This window comes from Strongylocentrotus purpuratus, unplaced genomic scaffold (genome assembly GCF_000002235.5).
Source record: "Strongylocentrotus purpuratus isolate Spur 01 unplaced genomic scaffold, Spur_5.0 spur5_scaffold_16, whole genome shotgun sequence".
Lineage (NCBI taxonomy): Eukaryota > Metazoa > Echinodermata > Echinoidea > Camarodonta > Strongylocentrotidae > Strongylocentrotus > Strongylocentrotus purpuratus.
The window spans coordinates 34,892,703-34,905,616 of NW_022145601.1; the positions used below are offsets into that span (position 1 = coordinate 34,892,703).

At 35.7% G+C, this 12,914-nt stretch overlaps 1 protein-coding gene across 1 annotated transcript; it reads left to right on the forward strand.

Annotated features, from left to right (window-relative positions):
* LOC100889852 (4-substituted benzoates-glutamate ligase GH3.12) lies at positions 1-10,641 on the forward strand. The gene is made up of 7 exons (XM_030987352.1): positions 1-241; positions 5,089-6,114; positions 6,524-6,662; positions 7,118-7,285; positions 8,227-8,375; positions 9,469-9,572; positions 10,123-10,641. Exons 1-7 carry the CDS (start codon positions 34-36, stop codon positions 10,345-10,347), a joined length of 2,019 nt encoding a protein of 672 aa, XP_030843212.1. The 5' UTR covers positions 1-33; the 3' UTR covers positions 10,348-10,641.
* The last annotated feature ends 2,273 nt before the right edge of the window (positions 10,642-12,914 follow it).

Sequence of the window (12,914 nt, forward strand, 5' to 3'; positions counted from 1 at the left end):
TTGATCAGTTGTTCATACCTTCGTAGTAGGTCCATGTCCAGACCAAGTTTTACAGGGAGCGATCAACCCACTACTAATTTCTCCGTAGTGCTCGCTTTATATAGTATAATTTTGAATGTGAAAATGGCCTTTGGGGGTCTTCACTTGCAGGTTTTATTGGTAGCGTTATGTCTTCATGTAAGTGCTTGGTATCTTCTGATTTCAGCTTGGTCTAATGCAGTGTGGACATGTCTTCTATTAGGTAAGAACTGAGAACATTCATTATGAAATAGCTGACCAATAAGCAGAACTTTCATGTCGTAATTTTCAGCTTCGACACTGTTATTATTGTATTGATTTTGATAGAAAAATCTTTCTTTGATGAATCGTATTCAATTCGATTTTATCAGCTCTAATTTGATTTCACTATAAATATTCTCCAATTAGCTTCTTAGCATCTTTTACAAAGAATTTTTGTTAACACTTTTAAATCTTAATGGTATTATATTTTTCTTTACTTAAATTAATGTTGATTTTCATGTTTTGATATGGGGATTACGTATTCATGTGTTTGTTGTAGTAAGCCAGTGAAACGAAACCAAAAAGCTCTCGTATGTAGACAGTGTGGAGAATGGCTTCACATTAAGTTTGACAGAATCCCATTATGTAAATATAACGATCCACTCGAGGACTTTGTAGATTGGCAATGCCATAAATGTTTGTTACAGGTACTACCATTTTGGGATAATGCTAATAACGAAAATGATGAGTCATTTACAGCTGCAGAAAACACAAATTGTGATAAAGATGATAAAAGTATACGTACAGGAGAAACAAGGAATGGTGAATTTCCATATGAAAAAGGGACGAATATCATATTGCCCATGTTAATATCAGAAGCTTAGGGAATAAGGTGATCGATGTTCAGTATTTTTCGACAAGTAATAAATATGAATTGTCCAGTTTATCCGAAACATGGTTAAACGATGACATAATATGTATGAATGAAATTAGTTGTGTGCAGGGCTCAAATTAATTTTTTGTCCACGGGGGCTCTTCCCCCGAAAAAAAGAGCCCCCGTGAGCCTTCTCACGGGGGCTCTTTTTTATACAAATATCCATTGAATTGGTACCTATGATACTCCTCAATTATTTGCTATTTCATCATTATCATTTCAATCAGCATTTTCCCTCTTACAAATTTACAAGCTACATAGCTGTTACTGGCCTGTGTATATAATATATACGCATACAACACTGATCTTTATGATGTCTTTAACGTGACATATCTTCTTCTCCCCTTGCAAACGAAAAAGAAAACATGGTCATTAAAAGGGATTAAGCGACAAATAATGATTGTGATTCAAATTGATGCAAATATTTGTTTGAATAAGCACTGCTATTCACCCGAATCTTCTTTGTAAAAACAACTTTTACAAATCTCAGCCATGCTTACTGAGTTGAGACGTTCCGTTCAATTTAAAATACCCATTACATAATACACTTCTCCTAATCTCAAAGTGATCTTACAGCACAGTGGCAGAATTGCATGGCTGAGATTTGTAAAAGTCGTTTTTGCAAAGAAGATTTGAATCACAATGATTATTTGTCGCATGGTCCTTTTATTAAATAACCTTGTTTTTTGTTTTGTTTGCAGAGGGAGAAGAAGCTATGTCACGTTAAGAAATCATAAAAATCGGTTGTATTATGCGTATATACATAATGATACCAGAACAAATGTTGATTATCAGAATGTCATTTTGGAATACCTCTATACAAATACCACATTTTCTTTAGCCCGTATCAATGGAAAATGCATATTCTACCTAGCTTTTAAATTGTTACCTAGTTCTTAAATTGTTACTTAGTTCTTATATTGTTACCTTACCTTGTTATCTTATGTTTCATAATTTCACTTTCATTCATTTGTTTTCTTGTCATTACTCTGTTAAGTTTTAATTGTATCAATATTGTAAAGCGCTTTGATATAAATGTTTTATGAAAAGCGCTATATAAGTAAAGTTATTATTATTATATTATATTAGTATGATCCAATATAAAGCTATTATTTTTTATTTTATTCAGTATAATGCTTTTCCTCAAAAATAGTTTTGCTATTTTTTTATAGTTGAGACGCTAAGAAATGGTTTCAAATGTACATTACATGAACTCTGAACCATTGCAAAATGATGGTGGTTCTCTCTCTCTCTCTTTATTTTAATCATGCATTATCAACTCCATATAAAGCAGCAACCAAAAACTTAGGGTTATCTGAGATAGGTGAAAGTAGGAGTTAAAAAGAAAGTCATGCTAAAACGGCGCTTCACTTCCCCCCGCCCCCTGAAAAAAATAAAATAGATTAGTAGTCCTCCTCTCCAGAATCCCCCCCCCCCCCCCCCGCTTTAATATCACATTTTCACTTGGCAGCCCAAGGGGGCCGGGGGGTGGGAGGAGGGGGTTAACCCCCCCCCCCCCCCCCGCCGTAGATCTGCCCATGTTACCATATCATTCCACGACATTTTGGTCTTCCTCTTCTCCTCAAAGGGGACTTTTAGATTTGCGTGGACGTGGACGTGGACGTGTTACGTCCTTTTAAGCACTGGCAGTGCCTCCACGCTCTCATCGTGCAAATCTAAAAGTCCCTAATATTGATTTACTGGTCGAGGTTCATTATTTGCTGACAACGAAAAACTTCTCCAGGCCATGACCATGTTTCTGCCCTTGCTCGATCGCCTCCAGCTCCAGCAGAAATGGCGCGGCAGCGTGCACACGCACCGCTACTAACGGCGCAGTAGGCCTATAACCACTCCTGACGGCGGCACTGCATGCACTGCGAGCTGAATCGATAATAATAGGCCTACTCATAAAACGAGAAATCTTGCACGCTAATCTTAGTTCCATTTCATTGGTTTAAGGTTTGAAAATTGAAACTCAATATTATGATAAAGTTATAACAGAAAAGATTATCTTTATTTTATAATTCCACCGGGGCGATTTCTAATTTTGCAATCGCCCCCGTGAGCAACCTGACGGGGGCGATTTTGTAGCTCACGGGGGCGAATCGCCCACCGCCCCCGTGTATTTTGAGCGCTGGTTGTGTGCCTGGATATAAATTAGTAGGTAAACATAGAGGGTCAGTTGGAGGAGGAATGGGTTGCTACATAAAGAAAAAAAATATCTTTCTTAAGAAGGGAAGATTTGGAATGTGACGAGACTGAACTGTGGTTAGAAATAAAAAGTCACCAAAGCAGCTCCTATTTTGTGGGAGTATTATATAGAAAACCATCCAGTGATGCAACTCTTTTCTTTAATATATTTGAACAAGATATTTTCTGTCACATATTACATTATTATTTTGGGTGACTTAAATTGTAATATGATGACAAGCAACCGTTTATCTGATAGAATAAATGAATTGCGTATTAATGTCAGTATATACGTCAAATGATCAATGACTATACCCGTATTTCCCCCAATAGTAAAACATTAATTGATTTAATGCTGGTTTCTGATGCAATAACTTGTTTCAAATCAGGGGTTCATACCATTGGAATCAGTGGTCACTCTTTGGTTTACTTGGTAATAAATTGGTAAATGTCATTACTAAAATCTCAAATAAGCAGGTTTCGAACATTTGGAACTTTTGACAAACAAAATGTTAAGGAAGATTTAAATGAAATAGTCTGGTCTGAATATATGAATCTGACAAGGATGTTGGTCATCTTTGGCAGAACTTTAAAGCCGCGATTCAGGGAGTAAGTGATAAACACGCATGTCATGGTTCGCCGGAAACAAACAGAGGTACCTTGGATTAATGACGACTAAATTCACGTAATAGCCAGGCAGCGGGTCCAATTCAATGTCCAATTAAATTGGACATTACATATTCAGTTTATTTCTAGTAAAGTCTCACGTTCCATCGTTTATATTATAAGAACCAAACATTTGACCCAAAACAAACAATTGAAACAGTTATATTTTGCATTGATATCAGATTATTGTTGTACAGTATGGGGAAATTAATATAACTCGGTTTCAGAAATTAAAGAATAGATATGCTCGTTTGGTTTTTAATACAGATTATTCAACTTCACAATGAACTTAAATAACTACCCTAAAATTGGCAATCTGTTGAAGAAATAATTAAATATCAAAAATTTCTTAGATGCTGCTTGTAATAATAATAATAATAGTTCAGTTCTTGTATAGCGCATAATACGTCATGAAATAACATCTCTATGCGCTTCCAAAGAGCTTTGGACTTTATTACCCTAGCTTTAGCTCCGGCAGTCTTATCAGCGCACAGTGCATTTATCGGCTTGCATGGTTTTTTAGTGTCTGTTAGTCCATAAGATTTGGAATGATTATCCACCACAATACCTGAAACCATTGTCTGTTATGCGACCCATTTTTTTTATGATACTCGCCATACCACCCAAAACCGTTTACAAATATCATACCTTAATTTAAAACAGAATACAAAAAATGATCCCTTTCATTCACCGGAAATTTGTTTTTTCATAAGTTGCCATTGTCCGTCCAAATTGCAAGTGACTAAACAATTTCAAGGAAATATGTAAACAGTTCTCTAACATACTTTATAAAATAGAAAAAACTTACAATCTGGCTACTGGGGGTGGAGCGGGCATGGTCTCGCCTTGCATCCCACGTGCGCTCCATGTTTTTTTTTATATATTGAATTATATTGATGTTTTAATTCATGTTTGGTTCTTTTATTTTATTTTTTTGTTTGTATCATGTGGAGGGCAGTTTCTTTTAACTGAATCGGACTAGCTCCACTGTTTTATTAATTTTAATAAATAAAACATAAATAAATAAATACATACAAAACTTTCAGATAGCCATGCATATAGACTAGCAGTCGATTAGCATGTTGTGCACAGTTATATTCTCTCTCTCTCTCTCTCTCTCTCTCTGATATATCATTTTCAACAACAAGTACAGCTTGCATTTTTAGAAAATACTATTCATTTTAGTTTAAGCCTGTTTTGTAATCAATAGCAATAATTATAATAATAAATTAGCTTAGGAAGTCCGTCATTTCATATTCCTTAGCACTAATGATGTACGCGATCATTCAATCAAACAGGTACTGGTGGATCCTTGTCCATGGGAGTCTCATTAATCTATTTCTGGGCTTTAAGCCATCGGCCATCTTCTCACCAATCCTTTCTTGGTTTCAATGGCAATCTCCTTGTGATAGCTATTATGAAGTTGACTGGACCCTCTAGCTTCAAGCGCGCCATAGAAGCCTGGAAGACACCGCGTAAATTCCAAGAAAAACTGCTTCAGAAGATCATCAAGGAGAATGGCGACACTGAATACGGTAAACGTTTCAACCTTCGTGACATCCATTCCCTTGATGAATTCCGTAGGGCCCATCCCTTGACAACATATGAACACTATCGATCTTATGTCGATAGGATGATGGATGGAGAAAAGAATGTCCTTACCAGACAAACCCCAACGTCCTACGCGCGGACAACAGGAACAACTGGCAAATCTAAACACATCCCTTATGTCAACAAGCTGGCCATATTTGAGACTCTTGGAGCTGTCTCCGATATTTCGTTGCGTGAGAACGCTCCGTCTTTAGGACTATTTCAAAGGCGACTCTATCTCTACGTTCAACCTCATGTGAGCAAGACTACAAGTGGTGCCCGAGTGGAAACCATAGCAACCCTTCCGGCTATACCAGATGTGTTTCTAGGACTATTCACAACACCAGGACCAGGTCTCCGTCTGCAAACCATCTACGAGGCAAACTATATTCATCTACTATTCGGACTACTAGAAAGGGATCTTGGGGTGATTCAGATGACCTTTCTAACCTTTCTGGAGAATTTAATGGAGCAATTAAAGAACTGTTGGAGAGAGATCCTATTCGACATAGAGAATGGTACCATCAACGCGAATCTCTCACTACCCGGTGATATTCGAAAGAGTCTGCTTATTGCGTTAGGTAACGGAGATCCTGGAAGAGCAAAAGAACTGAAAGAAGAATTTAAGAGAGGATTCTCTGGGATTCTCAAGAGGATTTGGCCTCGTCTTCAGGTAGTCATTGCGATTGATCGGACAAACATCTGGCCCAAGATTGAAAGCAAGTTTGCTCGAGGTGAGAATATACGCTATATGGATTGAGTATCAGGTAGGGGAGACGGGGTAAAATAAATTGTAACATCTCTGTTACATTTGCCCCTTGTTTCAATTGCCCCGGTCTCCCCCACGCTTTAATGATAATGACACAACCATTGTGTAGCCTTGATAAACAATCACTTTTCTGTTTTTTTATGTAAAGCCATCTACATCATGAAATACAACACATAATCATGTTCCGTAGTGTTTGTAACGCGGGTTTGTAAAGGGTTTGTTATCTTTGTTTATATCTCGTTGATCAATTAAGTCGTTTTTTTAACTAAATCATAGTGGTGATTATATTAGTACAGTTATTTTCCATGATACTTTTGATCTCATTTGTAGACAGTGTGTGATGCATATTTTCTTATTAACTCAATACACTTTAGGCGTGAAAATTATGAGTGGAGGTTACGCATGTTCAGAGGGATTCTTTGGAGTCTGTTTAGGTCCAGCAAGAATGAACCAGGTCGCTTATTTACCCTTCCCAACAGACACAGTGGCAGAGTTTATCAGAGAGGATGATATGTAAGTATATTTTAGTAGAAACTTTATTATAAAACCTATTTAAAAAAAAAAGATTTAGCTATTGATCCCTAGTCGCATCATCCGTTATGCAATTGTAGATATATAAGTCCACGTTGTCCACGATGTCGACTTTACCATCAACTTTACCACGCCCCCCCCCCCCCCCTTCGTCGTAATTCCCTCTTACATTGTTGTTTCGTTCCTTTGGCCTGTTGTTTCCCTGGTGTGTGATGGTTCATAGGTTAGTTGTTGCTCTTGTCGATGCATCCCAAGGCAATTTAAATTTCCAGTACCTTAATCAACTTGCGTATAATACCTTAATGGTTGCTTCTGAACGTTATATTCTTGTAACCTTTGTATGAATGTTATCTCGACCATACAAACATTGACTTTAGGTCATGTCCACTTTAGTCCAGTTGTTAAGACTGATAATCAATACTGTGTTTATTTTCCAGTGGTCAAAGTCAGCCTAAGACTTATTTTCTTGACGAGGTGGAAGAAGGAGAATGTTACGAGGTCGTTCTCACTCAAGGACAGTCATGTCTGTATCGTTATCGACTTGGTGATGTCATACAAATTACAGGGTTCTATGAAAACTGCCCCTTCTTCCAGTTCATGTACAGGTTGGTATGATGATCACACTCTCCTTTTTGGTGAACATTTATAGTTTATTTCATCATGGTCAGAGACCTACAATTTGGATGGTTATATGGTATAATGGTTATAGCTGTACAACATGATGCCGTTACTTATTCTCATACTTTGTTAATTGATGCATTACGTTTTCTTGTTTTTTGGAAAGGGCAACAAAAAAGTATTAAATATTAAAAAGTAAATAGTAAAAAGTATTAACAATTTACTGTAACTATGTGCCCAATGTTAGTAGTTGGCGCATTATAAATAATCGATATTATTATTCTATATTATAATGGTACGTGTTCAGTTGCTAATTCTTTGTTGAGAGTTTCTTCTTTAATTTTTGAGACAGCTGTATAGACCTTTTATCGTTTTAATTTAAAGTAAAAATATTAACTACTCAAATAGACAAAAATCCCTCGTCTAAATAATGCCTAGACAAGATTTACAATATACAATGACTGGTTTAGGTTTGGGGTCATTTGATTTTGGTTCAAATGAACATATTGGAAGCATATGCGATCCTACAATATTCAGTGATCGTTGTCGCCGTCAAAATCGAGTCTAAAGTGGTGAAATTGTAAATAATAAATTCTTTATGTTGTATAGCTCCCTCTCAAGGTCGAGATATTAATTAAAATTGATTAAAATTTACCGGGAGCACCGGTAAATGTTGTTATTCAATTTTTCTCGAAGGCAGAAGTGTTATAAGGGCTAAAATTTCTAGTGTTTATAATACATCCACAGGGGCATCCAAATATATCAAAATTGTAAAGAATCACCATCCAGCCAATTTCAGAATTTCCCAAAGCGTTGTATTACCATTAACCCTGTATAATGTCATTCTCTACAGCTCTCAGAACGAAGTTTCATCCTTTTGAACTGGAATTAATTTGCTTTATTTTGTTTGAATCTTGTTTGAATTAAGAACGGGACAGATGCTGAATCTGATCTATGAAAAACTTGATCAACGTGTCGTAGAGGATGCTGTTAAAGCAGCTACAGCTCGCTGGCAAGGTGTGTCTCTCGTTGATTTCGTCGTAGCAGAAAGTACGCTCGTTCCCGATGATTATACTGGTGAGGATATAATACTCTTAAATATATACCCCCCCCCCCTACTTTCTCCTCTAGTCAATTTGTGTAATTTTTTTTCTTCTAAAATGGGTCAAGGAGTAAAATGGAATAAAATAAATTGAACTTAGGACAACTAATCCCACTTCATGAAGCTGCTACTATATCTACTACTACTACTACTACTACTACTACTGCTACTACTACCAGGGGCGGATCCAGCCGGCGGCAGGAACGGGGCCCAATATTCGTGAGAAAATATTTAGGGGCGAAACAGCCAGCCGGTGAATAAGTTTTTACCTCCAAACAATTGAAAATCGCCCCCCCCCCCCGCTCTTGAGCACCAGGGGAGGGAGGCCGTCTTCAAATAAAGGTAAAATTAACGTGTTTTTACCTGTTTTTTCCCCCTCCCTGGACCCGCCACTTACTACTACTTCTATACTACTACTACTACTACTACTACTACTACTACTACTACTACTACTACTACTACTAGGCCTACTACTACTACTACTACCTCTACTACTACTACTACTACTACTACCATTACTATTACTACTACTACTACTACTACTACTACTACTACTACTACTACTACTACTACTACCATTACTACTACCATTACTACTACTACTACTACTACTACTAATAATAATAATAAGACTACTAATACTTCTACTACTACTACTACTACTACTACTACTACTACTACTAATAATAATAATAATAATAAGACTACTAATACTTCTACTACCACTACTACTACTACTACTACTACTACTACTAATAAGACTACTAATACTTCTACTACTACTACTACTACTACTACTACTACTACTACTACTAATACTACTACTAATAAGACTACTAATACTTCTACTACTACTACTACTACTACTACTACTACTACTACTACTACTATTACTACTACTACTTCCACCATTACTATATTACTTCCGTGTACATGTATATATATTTTTCTCAACGCAATATCTTATGATATTCCATTAATGATTTGTTTGGTGTGTAACTATCACATCGTTATACATACATTATCCAGGAACCACTTGTAAAATAAAGTTTCTGTCGTTTTCTCCAGAACTGGCTGGGCATGAAACCACACCATACTATCTCTTTTTCATCCGGATTGAAGGCGATGAATCTCGGTCTTCCACTGGTCTGTCTGCTGATGAGAAGATCATGGTATTAGTCAAGCATTTTTATTTGAACATTAAGAAATATGCATTATGCAGAAAAAGGCTTTGTGTATGGGCCTATACCCAGGTTATCTCTTTATTGTTAGATACATTTAAGAACTGCTCCGTGTGTATCTTGACCTTAAACATCAATATTTCGCCATAGGTAATGCTACTTTACAGCTACCAAAGTTGTAATTAAGCTAATATGCCTACAAATTAAGCTAATATGCCTACATAGAAGGCTAATGTCAAATGTTGTTTAGGGGAAGTTTACGAAGAATTGGTACGACAGCATCTCAACTGGAGTAAGCTTGTTAAGAGAAAGCTCGTGTTTTACAGTAGTTATGCCTATGTTCAGGGGTTTGCGATTTGTTTACAAGTTTGTCAAAGATGTATACCAGATGGATACAACATAAAGACGTGACAGGTTAGGCCTATAGAACAAGGCTTATGGTTTATATTAAATCTTATTTTTAATTGTATTTTCTTTAATTTGTCTAGATAATTTATGGTTTTGCTTTCTTTTGTTTGATCCTTGGAATGTCTTCTCACAGATCGACGAGGAGCTTCGTCTTCGTAATGGTGACTTTGATCGTCTCCGTCGGGAAGGTCTCATCTCTCATCCACGGGTTTACTCCGTTCGTCCTAATGCCTTCGATGCTCTCCAGAAGTACATCTTAGCCAATAGTAACGCGTCTATCTTGCAATACAAAATACCGCAGAAACTCAGACTCTTCCCAATGGTACAAGTCATGTTGGAAAATTCCTACATAGACTAACGTCATCGTAAGGATTAGTATTGAAGCTATAAAGAATTAAGTTTGAAGCTATAGAGTAATAAGTTGTTTCATAATTATAGGGGAAAATGATAAACTCAGTACCTTGACAAAGGAGCGGCGTCACAGGGGAGGGTGGGGCAGGGGCGGTCGCCCCTAAGGTTTTTCAAGTAGTGGAAAAAAAAATTCTCACGAATTTGGAAAAAAGGAAAAATTGTTAAGCGAGTTCCTCTGCTTCTCTATCTCGCTGGAAAAAAAAAGAAATTAAGCTTGTAAACAGAATTACGAGAAATGTAATTTATCTTCATCTCTGTGATCATTCCAGAAGAGGCGTGTGGTAGTACGTTATTATTTGCTATTTCTCTTTATTGTAATCTCTGACATTTGCACTCAATTATCTTTGCCATACTAGATTGTTGTTATCCATTGTTGAAATAATTGATATTCATCCTATTTGTTTGTATCATAATCAATTAATTTGTAATTTTAATTTGGATTTTCTACGCATTACTCCAGGGTCTCTTTATCTTTTATTATTATTATTATTTTATTTGGCAAATCAAGTCACATAATACAACAATATAACAAACATGAATTGAGATTAAAAAAATCAATAGAAAGCATATATAAATATTGCAATAGCAGGTGCATCCGGTCGAGCTGCCCGGGTATGGAAAAAGTTAACCAAATAACTGTGATCCGCAGACCTTCCTCCCCACACCCGTCTAGATGCACCTGATATTGGTTAAAATAAAGCTTTAAAAAGAAAAGATAGATGAGAAGAAAATGGAGGAAAGAGGGAGAAAAAGAAAGGAAAAAAAACATTGCATGACAATTTTTTTAAAAGTTGTGATTTCATGACAGGTATGGTAACATATTATTACTGTTAATCATTAACACCATCATCACGTTGTAAAACATAAATATAATATCATTATCATTATCGTTATTAACATTATTACTACTACCGTTACTATCGTTTTTTTTAAAGTTGTGATTTCATGACAGGTATGGTAACATATTATTACTGTTAATCATCAACACCATCATCACGTTGTAAAAAATAAATATAATATCATTATCATTATCGTTATTAACATTATTACTACTACCGTTACTATCATGATTATTATGATTATTATAATTTGTATCATTGACATCAATATTTATATTAAAACATCAACAACAAAATTAATTTTCATTGAGAATACAATTTCAACAACAACCAGTCTCGAAGCTATTGCACGATCATAATATGTACAGATAAAGGTAAGCCCTATATCATGTTTATGAAAATATTAAGATTCAGTAATACAATTTTGGAATGGTTTGGAATGGTTAAAATGGACTGTGTATTGTTTCAAATAAATATCATTATTGTTTCATATTATATAATGAAAAATGGAACAAAAATTATACGGTATACATCACAGGTGGTTATTATGTGAATCATTTATAGAATTGAAGGATTATTTATATTCTATAAATGACTATAAACAGCAGCAATTAAACAACTAGCAATAAGAAAGCATAAACAGCATTAAAAGATCACACTGTTACAAATATGTATAAGCATATTCGTCATTATTATTAACATCATTTATATTATTGTTATTACAATTATTATTATTGCTACGATTATATCATATAACTTTTACAATCATTATTAATATTATTAAGGAATATAATGTATAATACAACATGAATAAATATGGAATCATATATATATATATATACAGATTTACAAGCCAGAGTTCAACACCTTCAAGTGGGAGCACCAAGTGCCAATTTGAGTCAATAGTACATCGTTACGAATATGTTGAGGAAGTGTGTCCCACAATCTGGGAAATGAGTTAATGGCTGACGAACGCAGTCTTTCAGTTCGAGCGAACAAGTGTTTGAACTTCAGGTCGGTACTATACCTTGGGTTTACATTTATGGCGCTATTTACACTATCGCAGGATACATACATAAACAAAGTTAACATTTGATAATGAATGTGATCAAAGTGAACTTCCGACGAGACTCAAGAGATGACCAGCGGAGGCGTCGCAACCTTTCCTCGTATGACATTTCCATTCTTCTTTGTTTAGATAGAGGGCTTCTGAACGCCATGTACCAAATAATCATAAGCTGGTGGTGCATCTAGCCTTCTCCTCTATTGCTTACAGACTATGAAACAGGATCCCTCCTCATTTAAATTCATCACCAACACTGAGTGGAACAATTCAGACAGAGTTTGAAAACATAACTTTTCTGAAAACGATGAGAGAACATTTCACTGATTACAAAATTCACCAACTTGAAAGTGTAAAAGTACTAAATTTAAAGTCTATTTTTGTAATACATAGCAGGTTTGATAAACGAAAGCACGTCCAAACATGCAGAAAACAGTTTTGAGAGATAAAGAAGATCAGTTGAGAGAAAAAGGGAGACAAAAAAGAGTCTGAGAAAAAGAAGAATGTCAGAGAGAAAAAAGGGGTGAGAGATTGAAAGATTCAGATTAAGATCTGAGACAAGAGGATATCCAAAAGATACCCCCATTCCATCTCTGCCATAGGCCTATACTC